Source organism: Saimiri boliviensis, chromosome 16 (assembly GCF_048565385.1).
Source record: "Saimiri boliviensis isolate mSaiBol1 chromosome 16, mSaiBol1.pri, whole genome shotgun sequence".
NCBI lineage: Eukaryota > Metazoa > Chordata > Mammalia > Primates > Cebidae > Saimiri > Saimiri boliviensis.
Window position 1 is genome coordinate 64,599,630 of NC_133464.1, and position 19,499 is coordinate 64,619,128.

The 19,499-nt window shown below is 38.8% G+C and overlaps 1 protein-coding gene across 1 annotated transcript in view; it reads right to left on the bottom strand.

Annotated features, from left to right (window-relative positions):
• The window catches only part of GTF2F2 (general transcription factor IIF subunit 2), a 129,055-nt gene that overhangs the window by 98,196 nt on the left and 11,360 nt on the right, over positions 1-19,499 (bottom strand). The window contains exons 3-4 of the mRNA XM_003934364.4: positions 11,208-11,226; positions 8,807-8,951 (exon numbers count right to left, since the gene is read on the bottom strand). Coding sequence (XP_003934413.1) covers positions 8,807-8,951; positions 11,208-11,226 — 164 coding nt within the window. The remainder of the gene's footprint in view (positions 1-8,806; positions 8,952-11,207; positions 11,227-19,499) is intronic.

Genomic DNA, 19,499 nt, shown 5'->3' on the forward strand with positions numbered 1-19,499 from the left:
CATGGCACCCCAGCCTGGGTAACAAGAGCGAAACTCCATCTCAAAAAAAAAAAAAAAAAAGGAACTTGCAATCATTTCACACTACAACACACTAAATTAGCATTCTCTTTTTTTTTTTTTTTTGAGACGGAGTTTCACTCTTGTTACCCAGGCTAGAGTGCCATGGCGCGATCTCAGCTCACTGCAACCTCTGCCTCCTGGGTTTAGGCAATTCTCCTACCTCAGCCTCCGAGTAGCTGGGATTACAGGCACGTGCCACCATGCCCAGCTAATTTTTTATATTTTTAGTAGAGATGGGGTTTCACCATGTTGACCAGGATGGTCTCGATCTCTTGACCTCGTGATCCACCCGCCTCGGCCTCCCAAAGTGCTGGGATTATAGGCTTGAGCCACTGCACCTGGCAGCATTCTCAAAGTATAGTCTATAGATCCCTAGGGGTCCTCAAGACTGTGTGTTCACAAGGTCAAAATATTTTCTTAATATATGTAATTGCCCTTGTCACTGTGTTGATATTTGCTGATAGTGCAAAAGCAACAGTGGGTAAAGCTACTGGTACAACCACAAATCAAGGCAGTGGTACCAAACTATACCACTATATTCTTTACCACCCAGCACTGGCAAATTTTTAAAGAGTCTGTTTCACTTCAGAATGTCCTTGATGAACAGTAAAACTGTTTTTACTAAATTTCAACCCTTGAGTACGCATCCCTTAACATCCTGTGACACCAAATGGCAAATACACATGAAATGCTTCTGCTGGACACTAACGTAAGATGACTGCCTGAAAGAAAAGCACAGTTGCAACTGTTTGAGCACTGAGCTAGCTACTTTTGTTGTGGAAGACCATTGTTACTTGCAAGAATGACTGACAGATAAAGCATAATTATTCAGACTCAAGTATCTGAAAGATATTTTTTCAAAAATCAATGAAAAAAGCCCATCCTTTAAAAAAAAAAAAAGCTGACAGAATTTGTCATTAATAAAATTCAACTTTTAAGTGAAAATTAAAGTCTGAAGAACTTGTATCTACCACCATAAGCTTGACAGCTCCCTATACTTAAGGACTTTTCTGATAAAATCAGTAGTGAGGCTAATGAATGTGAATTTTTGATATTCTATAATGAAACATGTCAACATTCAAAAGAACTACATAATTCAAGGAACCAACAGTCTCCAGATGATGGATATATGATGCTACAAAATCATCTCTGGGTAAAAGATTCATTCCAAATACAAGACAGACCAGTGAATTTAATTTAAGACAGTATAAAGGGTTTGCTGATCAAATTTCAGATTCCATATTGCAAGTGACCTAAACTACCACTTGCAGAGTTTTAGTGTAGTAGCAAAAGAAGAATGTCCACAACTACGTGAAAATGCTACTAATTACTCCTCCCTTTCCAACTCTGTATTTATAAGATACTTTCTTCAGATACTTCATCCAAAACAGCAGATCATTATAGATGGAATACAGAAGTGAAGATGAAAATCCAGCTTGTCTTTTAAGCCAGACATTAATGATATCTGCGAAATGGCACTCTCTTCACTATTTTTTTTGGAAAATAGATTTTTAAATAAAAATGTTAGCATGTGGGGGCCAGGCGCGGTGGTTCACACCTGTAATCCCAGCACTTCGGGAGGCCGAGGCGGGTGGATCACGAGGTCAAGAGATCGAGACCATCCTGGTCAACATGGTGAAACCCCGTCTCTACTAAAAATACAAAAAATTAGCTGGGCATGGTGGCGCATGCCTGTAATCCCAGCTACTCAGGAGGCTGAGGCAGGAGAATTGCCTGAACCCAGGAGGCGGAGGTTGCGGTGAGCCGAGATCGCGCCATTGCACTCCAGTCTGGGAAACAAGAGCGAAAAACTCCGTCTCAAAAAAAAAAAAATGTTAGCATGTAATATATAAAAGAGCCCTGAGACCAAAAAGTTTAAGAAATGCTACATTAAAGTGATGACAATATTAAATTATGATAGATAAGGCAAATAAAGTCTAGGAAAGTCCCACTACATAGCAATTAGTAATATACATCTGGTGACAATTCAGGAAACAGAGTGTAATTCATGTTTTAACCCAGTAACAAGAAAAAAATTTCAATGAAAAAATACTTTGAATGCTTATAAGCACACATATACAAAAGGCTTAATTCAAACCTCTCAAAATCATATACCTGATACAATATTTCCCAAAAAAATAAGGAAATGCACCAGATTGATGTTTCCCATAAGCACCCAACAATCCAACTTAAAAATGAAAACATGGCCAGGCGTGGTGGCTCACACCTGTAGTCAGGAGTTGGAGACCAGCCTGGCCAACATGGCGAAACTCCATCTCTACTTAAAAATACAAAAAATTAGTGGCCAGGTGCGGTGGCTCACGCCTGTAATCCCAGCACTTTGGGAGGCTGAGGCGGGCGGATCACAAGGTCAAGCGATCGAGACCAGCCTGGTCAACATGGTGAAACCCCATCTCTACTAAAAATACAAAAAATTAGCTGGGCATGGTGACACGTGCCTGTAATCCCAGCTACTCAGAAGGCTGAGGCAGGAGAATTGCTTGAACCCAGGAGGTGGAGGTTGCAGTGAGCCGAGACTGCGCCATTGCACTCCAGCCTGGGTAACAAGAGTGAAACTCCATCTCAAAAAAAAAAAAATTAGGCAGGCGTGGTGGTGCACGCCTGTAGTCCCAGCTACTCAGGAGGCTGAGCAGGTGAATCGCTTGAACCTGGGAAGTGGAGGTTGCAGTGAGCTGACATCACACCACTGCCACTGCCGTCCAGCCTCAGTGACAGAGTGAGACTCTGTCTCAAAAAAAAAAAAAAAAAAAAAAAAGACAGAAAAGAAAACGCATACCTTTATTTTTCATTTACTACGCTTGCAAGATAGTACCATACAGAACAAATGATAAATTCTATAGTTTCAGTTAAGTTTTCAAAAGGACTGGTAATTCAGCATCTTCAAAGAGCATTTCCATTGCTATGCTTTGTTCTTCAAATACAAACGAAGATATGCTTAGTCATACGTGGAATTGGTATGTGTTAACCAATTCAAGCTTGAAAGTAAATAAGGCAGGCTACCATCAATAATCTTAGCTGCTACTTTTTCTGGGGACTATGTCTCATGGCAATATATATAGAGGGTGGCTAACCAAGTGTCACAGAATATAGTACTGAGCTAATCTGATTAGCCAAGAGAAAGTTTAAAAAATCATCTGTGGCTTAAAAAATGATGAGTTCGTGTCCTTTGTAGGGACACGGATGAACCTGAAAACCATCATTCTCAGCAAACTGACACAAGAACAGAAAATCAAATACTGCATGTTCTCACTCATAGGTGGGTGTTGAACAATGAGAACACATGGACACAGGGAGGGGAGGGGAGCATCACACACTGGGGTCTGTTGGGTGGGGAATAGGGGAGGGTCAGCGGGGGGTGGGGAGTTGGGGAGAGATAGCATGGGGAGAAATGCCAGATATAGGTGATGGGGAGGAAGGCAGCAAATTACACTGCCATGTGTGTACCTATGCAACAGTCTTGCATGTTGTTCACATGTACCCCAAAACCTAAAATGCAAAAAAAAAGAAAAGAAAAAATCCCTTTACCTTCCCCCTCTTGCCTCCCTTTTGATGCCTGAGAGGTAGATATGACAGTAATAACTACAGCAATCACTCTGAGCCCCCCTGAGAATGGAAGACCACAAGGGTTGAGCCTTTGCTTGTTAAAGTATCCCAAGCCTAAAAGGGGGCCTGAAAAAATCAGGCACAAATATTAATTTATTGAGTTAATGAACCGCTACAAAGGCGTCAAAGATAATAAAAAATGAAAGCAAAAAAAGTTACTGTTATCAGCTCTATCCCTGACCATTTCTTTCAGTATTTTCTAACTCAGTAATGGTTTCTCTAACCATCCAGGTGCTTAAGCCAAAAAAAGCCTGGAAACCATTCTAGACTTCTCGATCTTCCAATTCCCCATAGCTGAATAATCACCAAAAGCTGTCAAAATAACCTCTAATTCTGGTTGACTTACCTGATGGCAAAAATGATTTAAAAAAAGAAAATTACCTCTATTATGCCTAGAATATGATGCATCTTTTCCACTCCCATTGCATGAGTTCAAACTTTTTTCATCTCTAACCTAGACTATGACACCCACAACTAGGTTTTTTGCTGTAATGAATTTTTAGATAGATATGACAGAGGATGACAGGTAAAAGAATATAAAGTGAAGAATTCAATCCGTGAAGGCTAGAAAAATAAATTTTATCCTCACTATCTTTCTTTCTATTCATATACTTCAAAGTCCAGCTCAAATATTATCTCCACTTCTGAAGCCAGTTTCCTCAGGCAAAGTACACATGCTTTTTTTTCCTCTTTGTACATAACTCGATTAGAGCACTTGTAGCATTTATTCACATACCAGTTGCCTCACTGGACAGGAGTCTAATCTTATTCTAGCACAAGGCTTAGCACCAAAAATATCTATTGAACAGATGAATGAACATTTTTGTCTAGAATTGGCAGTTATAAAGAATAATATCTAAGAGCCAGATATGATGGTGTGTGCCTGTAGTCCCAGCTACTCAGGAGGCTGAGGTGGGAGGATCACTTGGGCCCAGATGTTCAGCCTAGGCAACATAGTGAAACACTGTCTCAAAGAAAAAACAAAAAAAGAAGAAAATCTAACTTTGAATAAAAGTAGGGATGCCAAAGACAGAAAAAAATAGAAATTATCTATAGCTACCAAGAAATAGTAGATAAAAATACTAAAATGAAGACCCAAGGTAGGGAAACGTAAGGCCAAGCACATGAGATATTTCCACAGAGATAAAAGTAATGGATAAGAGAGAGTGCCATGAAAATAACAGAGAAATATTAAAACATCATTTTGAATTTCACAGAGGAAAGCAGAGGTAGAAGAAGGGTTAACCCCAAATAGCACATAAAAATAAAATATATTCTCTCAGACAGGAATATTGAACTAGAAACAAATTAATTGGGTTTATATAAAATGTTGATGACATGCAGATTACTTTAATTAAAGAGAAAACACTGTAAACTTACCATCAGTCCCCTCTAATTCCCTCTCCCTGAAAGATACCCAAATGTACCAAATTCAATCATTAGGAAAATGGGCTCAAAAGGAGCCTCTCAAAAAACAGCAAAATCACATTAAAAGGAGTAAAGTTATTAAAACTAAAACTCCTAACATATTGAACTCAAATGTGGTTTCAAGCTTCCTTACTAACTCTACATTTTATAGACCTGTGCACTATTTAAAACAAATGAAGAGCCTAGAAAAGCAGGTACAGCCGGGCGCGGTGGCTCAAGCCTGTAATCCCAGCACTTTGGGAGGCTGAGGCGGGTGGATCACGAGGTCGAGAGATCGAGACCATCCTGGTCAACAGGGTGAAACCCCGTCTCTACTAAAAATACAAAAAATTAGCTGGGCATGGTGGCACGTGCCTGTAATCCCAGCTACTCAGGAGGCTGAGGCAGGAGAATTGCCTGAACCCAGGAGGCGGAGGTTGCGGTGAGCCGAGATCGCGCCATTGCACTCAAGCCTGGGTAACAAGAGCAAAACTCTGTCTCAAAAAAAAAAAAAAAAAAAAAAAAAAAAAGAAAAGCAGGTACAGATTTATGCTTGATAGAAAAATGTGAAAAATATTCAAAATAATGCCTACCTCATTTATATTTCAATGTAAAATCAACTGTTTACTCCCTGTAAAATGGCTTGGTCACTTATACTTTGGCAGGATCATAACCAACCTAGGTTAACACTAAGGTAATGGTTCTATAGCTTTTCTGGGCCAGAGATTCCTCTGAGATGCCAATGTAAGCTCTGGTACCATCCTATAGAAAAGTACACACATATACAACATATATCTAACATTTTAAATATGTCGCAGCAGTCACACAGCCCCTGCTGTTCTATTTATGACTTCCATGAGATCCAAGGAACCCACTTGTAGAACTGCTGCTTTAATGACTAGAAATAGCAAATCCATAAGACTCCTCAAAGGAGATAAACTACTAACAATTCTAGAGCTTTTTTCTTAGTCATGTAGGCAACTGAGCAACATTTAATATAAAAATCCCTATTGGCTGAATTTTATCAAGTGATATACATCCAGATTGAGCTAAAATGTATGCACGTGCCTTCAAATAAACTTGAAACTTTAAGTGTTTAAAAATAAGGTACAATACTAATAACAGCTAATATTTGAGCATTCATTAAATACTGAGCATTGTTCTAAGTGTTTAAATGTATTCATATTATCACATAAATGTCAATAAACTATTATCCTCATTTCATAAATGAGGAAATTAAGAAACAGAAAGGTGCAAAGAATCAAGGAACAATGACTTGAAACAGAAATAATGAGGTTAAGAAGCAAAAAACTGTTACAGTGTATTATAACTAATAGCAACTTAGGACTGCACTTGTATTATCAGTTCTACAAAGCAAGAACATACTGTCCAAGCCCCAGAATAAGGAAAGCAATCTTAATTCTCTTCCATATCCCTGCCAAGATAATCCTTATAAAACAACATTCCCTTTAGAGTACCCTGTAGCCAGAAATGTGAACATGAAATGTTCAAAGAGATCACAACACTGAAGTATTTTTAAAATGTAAAATGGAAGACGAATTTTGAGGCTAACAAATGTTAGCTTTCTAAAGCACCGTCTTTGTAGAAGTACCAGGAATAAATCATGCTTTAAAAAAATTAGTCAATAAGATATAAAAAATCTGAAATAGGGTACTTTTTTCTACCAAAAAAGTCGAAGTTTCTCTAACTCAAACTTTGATCAAGGCTATGCCTTTTTTTTTTTTTACTATCCTGGTGCCAAGCCTCTTCCATTCTAGGGACAATCGCAAAAGTAGAGAAAATCTCACAGGTTCAATAGATCTTATTAAATCCCATCAATCAAAAGGTATAGAGTTGTAAAACTCTTTTGTTGGAGGGGAGAGAGTACTGAGTCTCCCTCTTCATCCGGCTGGAGTGCAGTGGAATGATCTTGACTCACTTCAACCTCTGCCTCCCGGGTTCGAGTGATTTTCCTGCCTCAGCCTCCCAAGTCGCTAGGATTACAGACACCTGCCACCAAACCAGGCTAATTTTTTATTTTTAGTAGAGACTGGGTTTCACTGTATTGGTCAGGTTGGTCTTGAACTCCTGATCTCAGGTGATCCACACGCCTCAGCCTCCCAAAGTGCTGGGATTACAGGCATGAGTCACCGCGTCCAGGCAAAACTAAAACTCTTAACATACATTCAAATATGCTTTTAATTTCAGACAAATATCAGATTCTTTAGATAGGCCTATACTATGCCCTGAACAATGTAGCATGCAATAAATATTTGCTGAAGGGTTGAATCCTCCCTAGTGTAAAATGGATGTGTTGAAGATATCATTACTTTAACATTTTAGTTTAACATCTGCCTCCCATACTACTATACTACTAATTATTACAGCATCAAAAAACTGCAGTGAAAGCTGGGCACGGTGGCTCAAGCCTGTAATCCCAGCACTTTGGGAGGCTGAGGCGGGTGGATCACGAGGTCAAGAGATCGAGACCATCCTGGTCAACATGGTGAAACTCTGTCTCTACTAAAAATACAAAAAATTAGCTGGGCATGGTGGCACGTGCCTGTAGTCCCAGCTACTCAGGAGGCTGAGGCAGGAGAATTGCTTGAACCCAGGAGACGGAGGTTGCGGTGAGCCGAGATCACACCATTGCACTCCAGCCTGGGTAATGAGCGAAATTCTGTCTCAAAAAAAAAAAAAAAAAAAAAAACTGCAGTGAAACCAACCTTCTGCCTTCAACAATATAAGAGTTATAATTTACCATTTTGTTATATTGTACATCCAAGAAAAAAAAGAACAATTTTTTAGATCATTTTATGTAGCTATTGGTAATCCAAGATACCACAAAAAAATTTAGGAAAATGTTCCTTTTTTTAAACAATTGTATTCTTAACATACTATAATTTCTTTGAAATGTTTGATGAAATGCAACAAAAGCACAAATATTTTCTTTTATCAGTAAGCTTTTTGAACTAGACACGAGAAAATTAGCTCCATTAAACTGAGGTGGCCTATTGCTTTAATAGTATTCTAAACTAAATGAAAGATAAAAATCCCAAAACGAGGAAAATATAGTCATGCTAAATGTGTGCTACAAGAAAGTTCCCTCTGTATTTAATTCACAAGTGGAAACATTTGCTTCTGATTTATCGAACTGTTAAAATATCTCATTGCAAACACATACAATCTTAAAACTCTATGTGGTACCTTCTTGGAAGCCAGTACCAGTATCAATTAAAAGTTAATGTCTGTGCAATAAAAGGGGCCTCTTGATATACAAAGCAAAGAAGATGAAAAACTCAGACTAAAATATTCCCTAATATCAAGCAGTATTTTTTAACTACAACTTATACTTGCTGAATATCAATTTACTAAAACAAGCAAGGATGACCTTATCTTGGCAAAATTCAGAATACTGTTTCTTCAACATCTTAGAAGGCAGCTTAATGAACCACATTCTTCCATCTGCTTTGTTCTATATCTTCATATCCCAAATGGAAATTAAACCCTTCTCAAGTAATGGCCAAAATTTCACTAATCACAAGAAAAGACACAGAGCAGAGAAGCGGCACGGTATGAAGAACAGAGGCAGACAAAATGAGAGCTGGAACAGACTTGATAATGACCTTAAAAAAGCAAACGGGAATGTATGTTGAGACAGAAAATCTATACAACATGTACGGGAATCACATTAAATAATTCCATTCCCACTTACCTGACGAGCTCTCAGTAAATACTGTTAATGTCTGTCCTCCGACACTTTGCAAGACAAATGGATGTTCTCTAGGAGCACTGACTGAAGCCGGTTTTCCACCAATATCGTGAATATTTGCAAGATCCTCATTCAAAGTAAATGACACCTAATAGACACATTAACCAGAGATTATAACAGACTTTTATATTCAAAGTATATGTAAAAAAAAAATTTTAGTTACAAATCAAATTTTTTTAAAATGTGTTTTCCAGTAATATCATTAAACACTTTAACTTTATTTAAAAAGCCTTAATACTTGGCCAGGCACGGTGACTCACGCTTGTAATCTCAGCACTTTGGGAGGCCGAGATGGGCAGATCACGAGAGGTCAGGAGTTTGAGAACAGCCTGGCCAACATGGTGAAACCCCGTCTCTATTAAAAACACAAAAGTTAGCCGGGTGTGGTAGCACTTGCCTGTAATCCCAGCTACTTGGGAGGCTGAGGCAGGAGAATTGCTTGAACCTGGGAGGCGGAGGTTGCAGTGATCCGAGATGGCGCCATTGCACTCCACCCTGGGCAACAGAGCAAGACTCCATCTCAAAAAAAAAAAAAAAAAATTCCTTAATACTTGATCATAAAAAGAGAATGTAAACTGGACACAGTGGTGCACACCTATAATCTCAGCTACTTGGGAGGCTGAGGCAAGAGGATTCCTTGGGCCAGAAGTTACAGGCTATAGCTCACAATGAATAGCCATTGCACTCCAGCCTTGGCAACACAGCAAGACCCTGTCTCTTAAAAAAAAAACAAAAGAGGGACAATCTATTCCTGTTTGTCAGAATAATGGGGCTAAAAAAAAAAAAAAAAAAAGCACCAAAATCACATCCTTTGCAGCAACGATGCAGCTGGAAGCCATTATCCTATGTGAATTAGTACAGAAACAGAAAACCAAATACCACATGTTCTCACTTACAAGTGGAAGCTAAACATTGGGTATACACAGACCTAAAGATGGAAACAACAGACATTGGGAACTCCAAAAAGAGAGAGGAAGAGAGGGAACAAAGGGTTGAAAAACTACCTATTGGTTACCATGTTCATTATTTGGGTGACAGAATAAATATGCCCAAATCTCAGCATCATGAAATACACCCATGTAACAAGCTCACACATGTACCCCTTAAATAAAATAAAAATTACTAAAAATAATACAGAAATAAAAAACAAAAACAAAAAGAACAATGGGGCTAATCTACCATTATGAAAAAAGACAGATTTCATGTTTTCTCTGGTCTGTGGCTGAAGAACTCTTTCCAAAACAGAAGTAAGATTATTTTTTCCAGCTAGGCAAGGTGGCTCACACCTATAATCCCTGCACCTTGGGAGGCTGAGGCCGGTGGATCACTTGAGGTCAGGAGTTTGAGACCAGCCTGGCCAACGTGGCAAAACCCTGTCTCTATGAAAAATACAAAAATCAGGCAGGCATGACAGAACAAGACTCCATCTCAAAAAAAAAAAAGATGATTTTTTTCCTAAAATCTCTGAGGTCGGAGGTCAAGGGATCATGCCTTACTATCTTTTGTATCCTTACAGTCTAACATAGGGCATGGCACATAGGAGGAAAATAATATTGCTGAATAAGTGAGTATTTTAATAATATTAAGAAAGTAAGCCGGGCGCGGTGGCTCAAGCCTGTAATCCCAGCACTTTGGGAGGCTGAGGCGGGTGGATCACGAGGTCAAGAGATCGAGACCATCCCAGTCAACATGGTGAAACCCCGTCTCTACTAAAAATACAAGAAATTAGCTGGGCATGGTGGCGCGTGCCTGTAATCCCAGCTACTCAGGAGGCTGAGGCAGGAGAATTGCCTGAACCCAGGAGACGGAGGTTGCGGTGAGCCGAGATCGCGCCATCGCACTCCAGCCTGGGTAACAAGAGCAAAACTCCGTCTCAAAAAAAAAAAAAAAAAAAATAATAATAATAATAATATTAAGAAAGCAATTGTACTTAAGGTTGAGGGGTGAAGTTAACTATTTACGCTGAAAAGCTTAAACATTCCCCAAAACAGAGGATATATTTATTTTATAGGTCTTAATGACAACCATATGAGTACATGGTATTATTTTTGAATGGTTAGCTCAAAAATAAAGTTTAGAATAAAAAGACATAGTAGGTGTTCTTTCAAAATGCTTTTTTCATGGTACCAAGAGAGGGAAAATGTAGGTCAAAGAAGAAAAATTCTGAGAATGAATAACTAGAAAAGAGTCCATTCATTCACACACGAGAGGCATTTATACCTTTATATGTTCCTAACCATCACCTGATGTAGAGTTTTCCAAAATTCAAATGCTCTTTTTTCACTGTTACTAATGAAAAGATAGTCTTATGTTTTAAGTAAAATTTCCATGTAAATAATCTTACCTCAGTCCTTCCTTGATTCCTAGAGGAGAGAAAAAAAAAAAATTAATTATTTAGATTTCAAGTTGTTTTCAAAGGTGAGTTAAAAGGTTTAAAAAAAATCATATTTACATAAAACATTACATTTACAGAGATAAACAAATATTTACCTTTGGCTCCCCATAACCATCCTATTTATAATCTTACAGGAAAAATAAACTCACATTAATCACACATCATTATTTTGTATATTATAAGTTTATGTCACTTAACACTATTATAATCTCTGCTAGTTCTATTTTGCCCAAATAATGATCTTATTACAATTCTTTCCTTTTTTCTTTTACTCTTTCTTTCTTTTTTTTTCTTTTCTTTTTTTTTTTTGAGACAGGATCTCCCTCTATTATCCAGGCTAAAGTACAGTGGCACGATCATGGCTCACTGCAGTCTTGAGTTGCCAGGATCAACCAATTCTCTCACCTCAGGCTCCTAAGTAGCTGGGTCTATAGGTATGTGCCATCACACCCAGCTAACTTTTGTCATATTTTGTAGAAACAATGTCTCACCATGTTATCCAGGCTGGTCTTGAACTCCTGGCCCCAATCTACCTGTCTCAGCCTCCGAAAGTGCTGGGATTACAGGTGTGAGCCACTGTGCCTAGTCTTGTTACAATTCTTATCTTTATTTCTAAGCATTTTTGGCATTCAGCAGCATATTAATACATATTTAATACCAGATCTACATAATACTTCATCAAATGTTACTATTCATTTTATCTAGGTGAAGAGGTTTCATTTACTAACAAAATCTTGAACATCAAGTGATTGATGTTTAAATTATGAGCAATTAATTTAAATTACGAGCATTTTTCTCCATTATAAAACAATATACGCCCCTTATATAAATATTTTTAAAACAGACAAGCAAAAAGTAAGTTTTAAAATAGCCATAATTCCACTGTTAACACCTTGGTACCGTATCTTTCCACACTATTTTCTATATATGTATTTTAATTACTTTAAAAACATCAATTTTAAATTTCTTGACAAATATGAAATCAATAAAAATCCTATATAAGAACTTAATTTTTAAAAACCATGTACTAAATACCTCCTATATGCAAAGTATTGAGTTTAAGGTCCCTGCCCCAGCCAGCAGAAGACAAAAAAAGCATATCCATAAACTATAAAATGAGATAAATTTTAATAGTCGATTAAGGGAGCCACAATGCACCAGGATCAGACAGGAAGACACCATTTCTTCCATTTTAAGAGTTAAGGAATGGTTAAACAAAGAGGGAACTCTGAGCTGAGCTTTAAAGAGTACTAAGATTGCAATAAGTTGAAGTGGGGAAATATTAGTATCAAAAGTGAGAGTTGAACAAAAGTCACAAAAGGGTCTGATCACAAATGAGTGATCAGATTTGGCTAGAAGGGAAAGGCAAAATAAGGTAAAGGGTAGGAGATGAACTCTAAAGCAGAAGTGGAGCTCAACCATGGAACCTCTTAAATATCACAGTACAAAGTACAGACTTTATTCTTTGGGCAACGGAGAGCTGCAGATATTGTCTGAATAAAAGAATAACAAGTACAAAAATTTCCTACAGGAAACTTGTACTAGAAAATATATACAGAATAGACTAAAGGTGACTAGAGATAGGAAGACAAATTAGAAAACCATTGTTTCTCCATAACGTTCAGTTTATTTCCAACCTGCCTTCATTCACTTGCTCAGTTAATCACTCATTCTATTACGAAAAGTCTACTATCCATCCACTACGCATTGTGCTAGGTACATGGTACAGTATTAAGAGTGGGTTCCTGGCCTCAAGGAAGTCCCAGTTTAATGAAAACAGACAAGTCCAATCCATGAACAACTACAAATAAGACAGTTATATCTTGCCATAACAACAAAAACTTTATGGCAAAGGTATACACCATAAATGTACCTGTTATGAAACGCAAACTCAAAAGCCAGGAAAGTGAGTGAGGGATGAAGCTGAAAACATGGGGAAATTCCAGGCTAAGGGAACAGCCCTAGTGAAAAGAGAAAATATCCAGCACATTCTTCTGACACTAGTGAATGGCAGCCTGGAGTCAAATGGTAGAGTCACTTAGGACAGACTAAGGAGTCCAGATTTTTCCACAGATTAGTTTATGTAGGACTTCTCAGTCTTTTATACGTTAAAATGCAATGTCAGACTCCTCTTTATTGATGAAGTATCTTAGAAAGGTGAGAAAATTTTAAGATTTCACATAAAAATATGAGTTTCCACCTCCTCTTACAAGAAGTAAAGATATGGCAAAGATTGGCCCCCAGTTCAGCATGACAACAATACCCTCAACATGCATTTTGGGGCAGGCACTAAATTCACCACAGTCCCTTCTCTAACACTCCTGAATTTAGCTTTTAGAGCTCAACTGAACATAACTACCTCTAATTTAGCTACCTATAACAAGGAGGTGCTACAGACAAGCAAAGGAAAAAATGCAGAAGATACATCCAAAATGTTTACAGAATTCAACTGAGGATAATGCAAATACCCACACAGAAAATAAAGAAAGCTTGAAGCAGCTAGTGGTGGAATGCAAGGAAGAGATAAACAGCAGGTCATTAAATTGTTAGAACTAACAGAAGAGGAAATGACTGGAAGTGGGCAGCATAGGAAAAAAGATGAATTAAAAATCATGTTGACATTTTCAGCCTGGTAACTAGATGCAATTAGGGAACACAGGAGGAGAGGGTAACTTCATTTCACACATATATAATCGTAACAGCATCTTAATTGGAATGATATAAGATTGATGAGCTCTAGATGAGTTAATATTCTCTAGGAAAAAAAGCTGTCCTTGAAGACTTAAAACTTATTTTAAAAGAATGGCATATTCCCTTTTCTTGGTGTGTAAATATATGAAGTAGATATAACCTTTAGTTATTCTACATTACAACTATAATATACCCTTTGTATGACCTGTGCACAAAATTTTAAATGCTAATTATTGTACAATACAGTGCCATATTTAGAAATTAATGAAGCAAACATCTGGCCATCCTTTCACTAAATTTCTCACAATGCTGTGCATTTTCTCCTTTACTACTGAGTCCATTTCTCAATACCCACAGCTACTTTTTTAGACTCTGGTCTCATTCCTTTTGCCTTTCCTAATTTGTATTAATCATGTCTTTCCTTTTTCTTACACTTTTAAAATACTTATTATATTTGATACCAATGGGACCTGACTTTTCACTATCACTAACAGCCAATAAGCAACACCTTTTCCAGGTTAAGAAAACTAATCAGATAATATCAATATTCAACTGTGCTCAAGGCTATTGTTTTTGTTTTTTGTTTTTTTGTTTTAAAACAGGGTTTCACCATGTTGGCCAGGCTGGTCTTGAACTCCTGACCTCAGGTGATCCGCCTGCCTCGGCCTCCCAAAGTGCTGAGATTAGAGGCGTGAACCACCACGCCCGGCCTCTTGTTTTTGTTTTGTTTTATTTTTGTGACAGGGTCTTGCCCTGTCACCCACGCTGGAGTGCAGTGGTGTGATGATGGCTCACTGCAGCCTTGACCTTTTGGGATGAAGTGATCCTCCCATCTCAGCCTCTGGAGTAGCTGGGGCCACAGGCGCACATTACCACATCTAGCTAACGCCTGTTTTTATTTTTGTAGAGACAGGGTCTCACTATGTTGCACCAGCTGGTCGAACTCCCGGACTCAAGTGATCCTTCTGCCTCGGCCTCCCAAAGTGCTGGGATTACAGATATAAGCCACTGCACCAGGCCTTGTTTTGCTTTTAATTCCTATTTATACTTCCCCTAACTGAAAAATTGAGCTCAAAACCATTAGGTGCAGCCAAACAAGGTAGGCATCTTTTTCAGAGTAGGTTGGGTAGGATAGTCATAGTCCAAATGGGGTGAAGAGGATGTCAACTGGGGTGAAGCAGGCAAGCCAGGGTGAGGTATCAGAGACCAATCAGGTAAGGAGGGCATTGCTATAAAGGAGTGGCTCAGTAAGAAATGTGTCAGAGCCTAGCAGGTGAGAGTAACCACATATAGGAGGACAACCTGAAACAGGATGCTGGAGCCTCAGTGGAGTAAGGAGGCATGCCTATGGAGGAGTGGAGAAGGCTCAGAACAGAAATGGAAGCCTGAACAGGGTGAGGAGGGTGTCCCAGTGGAGGACAGCGAAAGCGGCAGCACACTGATGGGAGCTACAGCCCAAGCAGTGTGAGTAGGGTATTCGCATATGGAGCAGGGAACGGACTGAACAAGTAAGAACAGAGGACTGAACAAGTAAGTAAATACATTAAGGACAACAGGAACCAGGTTTCTCACTTTTGGAAAAGAGGTACAAGTAAGAAAAGGAAGAAAACTAGAAATAAGTATGTGGTATTATATTGGAACTGGATATGTTAGTGCAAATTTGTGATTTCAATATACGTAAGTATAGAAATGGCAGATGTAAAAAGGGATGAGAATGTGTGTGTGTGTGTGTGTGTGTGTGTGTGTGTGTACATATGCTCCCTAGTTCTATTCACTGAGAAGGCCTGGAAGCAGCAATAAGCATTTGGGGCACCCAGATGTCAGTTTCTAAATATCATTCTCCCCTAAAAGGAACCATGGACAACTTCTTGGAGAAATGGCTAACTCTAGGGCTTAGACAGAAATGTACAAGATGAGTCTAAAACATCTCTCTACGTCAAAAAAATAAGAGGTGCTCAAAGAATGATGAAGACATGTTAAAAGGACTTGAATATTTTATCATTAATTTATCCCTACATATTAATCTTTCCATCACTTACCTATTACTTCCATGGGGTAAATTCCTAGCAGTTGATGGAATTAAAAACAAAGAAACAAAAAGAAACTTATGGAATTGCTGGGTGAAAGGCATGAATATTTTGTTATTAATTTTTCTAGCTTTCTCATTAACCCAGTCCCACTCTACTGGATGAGCTTGTCTGTCTCTCTAGATAATGGCAGCATCAAGGACTGAACAAAATGCCTGAGCTGGGATGTAACTGGCAGAGAAAATAGTGGGATTCATTCTACATTGTTTTGAGTAGGAATATGTGTGCATGTTATTTAAGTTACACACACACACACACACATACACACACACACACGTTGCCAGACTGCCTTTCAGAAAGTTTGTACCAAATTAAACTCCCATCATATCATCAGTATAACAGAAAAATTATCTCATTAATTTTTCGTTTCCATTCTTTTTATTATTAACGGGTCCCCACATGACCTGGAACGTTAAATGTGTTTAGAAATAAAGCTAGAAACTAAAAGTCTCCGGGAGAAGCCATATTATTAGTATAGGTTATGTGATTATCAATAAGATATATGTTATATATATTAAACATTTGGAAAACTGAAGTATTCTGAGGTAGGATGGTGATGTAGAGGTTGCCTTTAAGATTAAACAAGCTAGGCCGGGCGCGGTGGCTCAAGCCTGTAATCCCAGCACTTTGGGAGGCCGAGGTGGGCGGATCGCAAGGTCAAGAGATCGAGACTATCCTGGCCAACATGGTGAAACCCCGTCTCTACTAAAAATACAAAAATTAGCTGGGCATGGTAGCGCGTGCCTGTAATCCCAGCTACTCAGGAGGCTGAGGCAGGAGAATTGCTTGAAACCAGGAGGCGGAGGTTGCAGTGAGCCGAGATTGTGCCACTGCACTCCAGCCTAGTGCCTGGTGACAGAGTGAGACTCTGTCTCAAAAAAAAAAAAAAAAAAAAAGATTAAACAAGCTAAAGCAAAACTATAAACTAATTTTTTTTTTTTTTTGAGACAGAGTTTCACTCTCGTTGCCCAGGCTGCAGTGCAATGGTGCAATCTCAGCTCACTGAAACCTCCATCCCCCGGGTTCAAGTGATTCTCCTGCCTCAGTCTCCTGAGTAGCTGGGATTACGGGTGCACAGCAACGTGTCTAGCTAATTTTTGTATTTTTCAGCAGAGATGGGGTTTCACCATGTTGGCCAGGCTGGTGGTCTCAAACTCCTGACCTCAGATGATCCACCCACCTCGACTTCCCAAAGTGCTAGGATTACAGGCATGAGCCACAGCACCCAGCGCAGCAAAACTATGAACTATTTAAAATGTGGCACGCATCAGATGTCCAAAGATACAAAAATAATCCAGGTACATTGGTTTAGAAATATCACATAAATTGCTTGATAACAAGGGCCCAAATGTTACTGACTATCAGAACAAGCTGTTACTCTCATCTTATTCACAACTGGACTCTCCTCTTTTTGAGTATTAAGACAGAACCAAATTCAGGAAGAGCTGCATTCCAAGTTGCACGTCTTTTCCCTCCTCTTGACCTCTCCCAATCTCTCCACCCAGAGCCCTGTCTACTGGAGTGAGCAGCCACGCCACGTAGACCTCCTAGCTTCTGGCCTGCACCACACAGCAAGCTGCTGCTCAGCTTCAGGAGATCCAGTAGAGAGGCGAGGTCTTCCCACACCACATTAGACACAATGCAGTATCTACGATCTAGACTGTGTATTGTGCATGGTTATGCCAGCAGGTGAACTCTTATTAACTACACATTTTACATGCATTTGAACCTATGAGGTATTAATACCATCTCCTCAGATGAGGAAACAGAGTAAACAACCTACCAAAAGTCACATAGCTAGTAAGCGACAGGGCTAAGGACTAAACCTCAGCCTGATTCCCAGGTCCATAATCATAACCAGTATGCCACACTGCCTTTCTAAAATCTTAGTTGTTTTCATTTTTTATCCAAATATATGTTTTTTTAAACCACAGGTAACCTATAACCTATAAACCTACAAACTTAGAGGTTAATTTGCCTCTAAGAATCAGTACTTGATTCGACATTTAAAATACCTGAGGATAGTTTGCCTTGTTTGCCCTACATCTTCTCTTAATCGCCCTAGACTTTCAAACATTCCTTATAAGACATTAATTTATTTTCAGCTTTCTGATTATCCTAGTCTCACTCCACTGAATGATCTTATTCACCCATGTCTCTTTAAGTACAGCACTAAGAACTGAACATAATGTTTTCACTGTGAGCTGACTGGCAAAGAAAGGAGTAGGATTATCATTCCACTTCATTCTAAACAACAAACATCTATCAATGGGCCTTTTGTTTATAAGTTCATAAATTTGATGACTCATATTAAGCTCAAAATCAACTAAAATCCCGATAACCTAGTCACATGCACTGTAAGCCTTTCCTCACCCCTCCTACATTTGTTTAATTGTGAATTTAGTTAAATTCGGTAACATCAATGAAAACTAAGTAAATCAGGAAAGTAAACAAGACAGCCTAGAGAATACAGCCAGGAGACCAACGAGGGAACAAGCTGTTTTCAAGCATTTTCACAGCAGTCTTAGAGTACTAATTACTATAAGTCCGTTCTCATCAGTAAAAGCATCTAGATCTTCTACAAGACTGATTAGGTGTTATGTTAGGTAGAAAATCTGCTAGATCTGTTGCCTACATATAGAACACACAAACATACACAATCTGCTTATTTGTCTCTGATATTGGTATACATAGAAACCACTAGATTCCCTTTTAAGAAACTCTTAGGGCCGGGGCAGTGGCTCACGCTTGTAATCCTAGCACTTTAGGAGGCCAAGGAGGGAGGATCACTTGAGGTCAGGAGTTTGAGACCAGCCTGGCCAACATGGTGAAACCCTGTCTCTATTAAGAATACAAATTAGCTGGGCGTGGTGGCAGGCGCCTGTAATCCCAGCTCCTCAGCAGGCTGAGGCAGGAGAACCGCTTGAACCCAGGAGGTAGAGACTGCAGTGAGCTGAAATCACACCACTGCACTCAAGCCTGGACAGCAGAGCAAGACTCTGTTTCAAAAAAAAAAAAAAATGTGGTTTTACTTTTTCTTCAACTGTGGTTGAGGAAATTGATTTGAATAAAAGAATTTCAACTCACTACTACTGAAGATTTTACTTCCAAAAGAATTCAGAAACTAAAACGAGAAAAACAAGGAATATAAATAATGACCATGTACCCTAGGGAAGAGATCAAGATGCAACAAAGTAAACCAAAGCCTTAGAACTACATATAAGAAAGAACAACAAAGCAAAATCAGACTTCTGTGCTGTATTCTGAAGTTAGCATAACTAAGCCTAAAGGGGTCTGAAAAATACTTAGCTCTGGTTAGTGGAATTAAAACATAACAATGTTTTAAAACATCGTCCACATTAAATACCCCAAATGATTTTTATGTAGAGTAATCTGGAGGGTTACATACCAAGCAGTTACCCATGGCCACCTCTAAAGCATGCCAATGCGGAAAACAGAGACC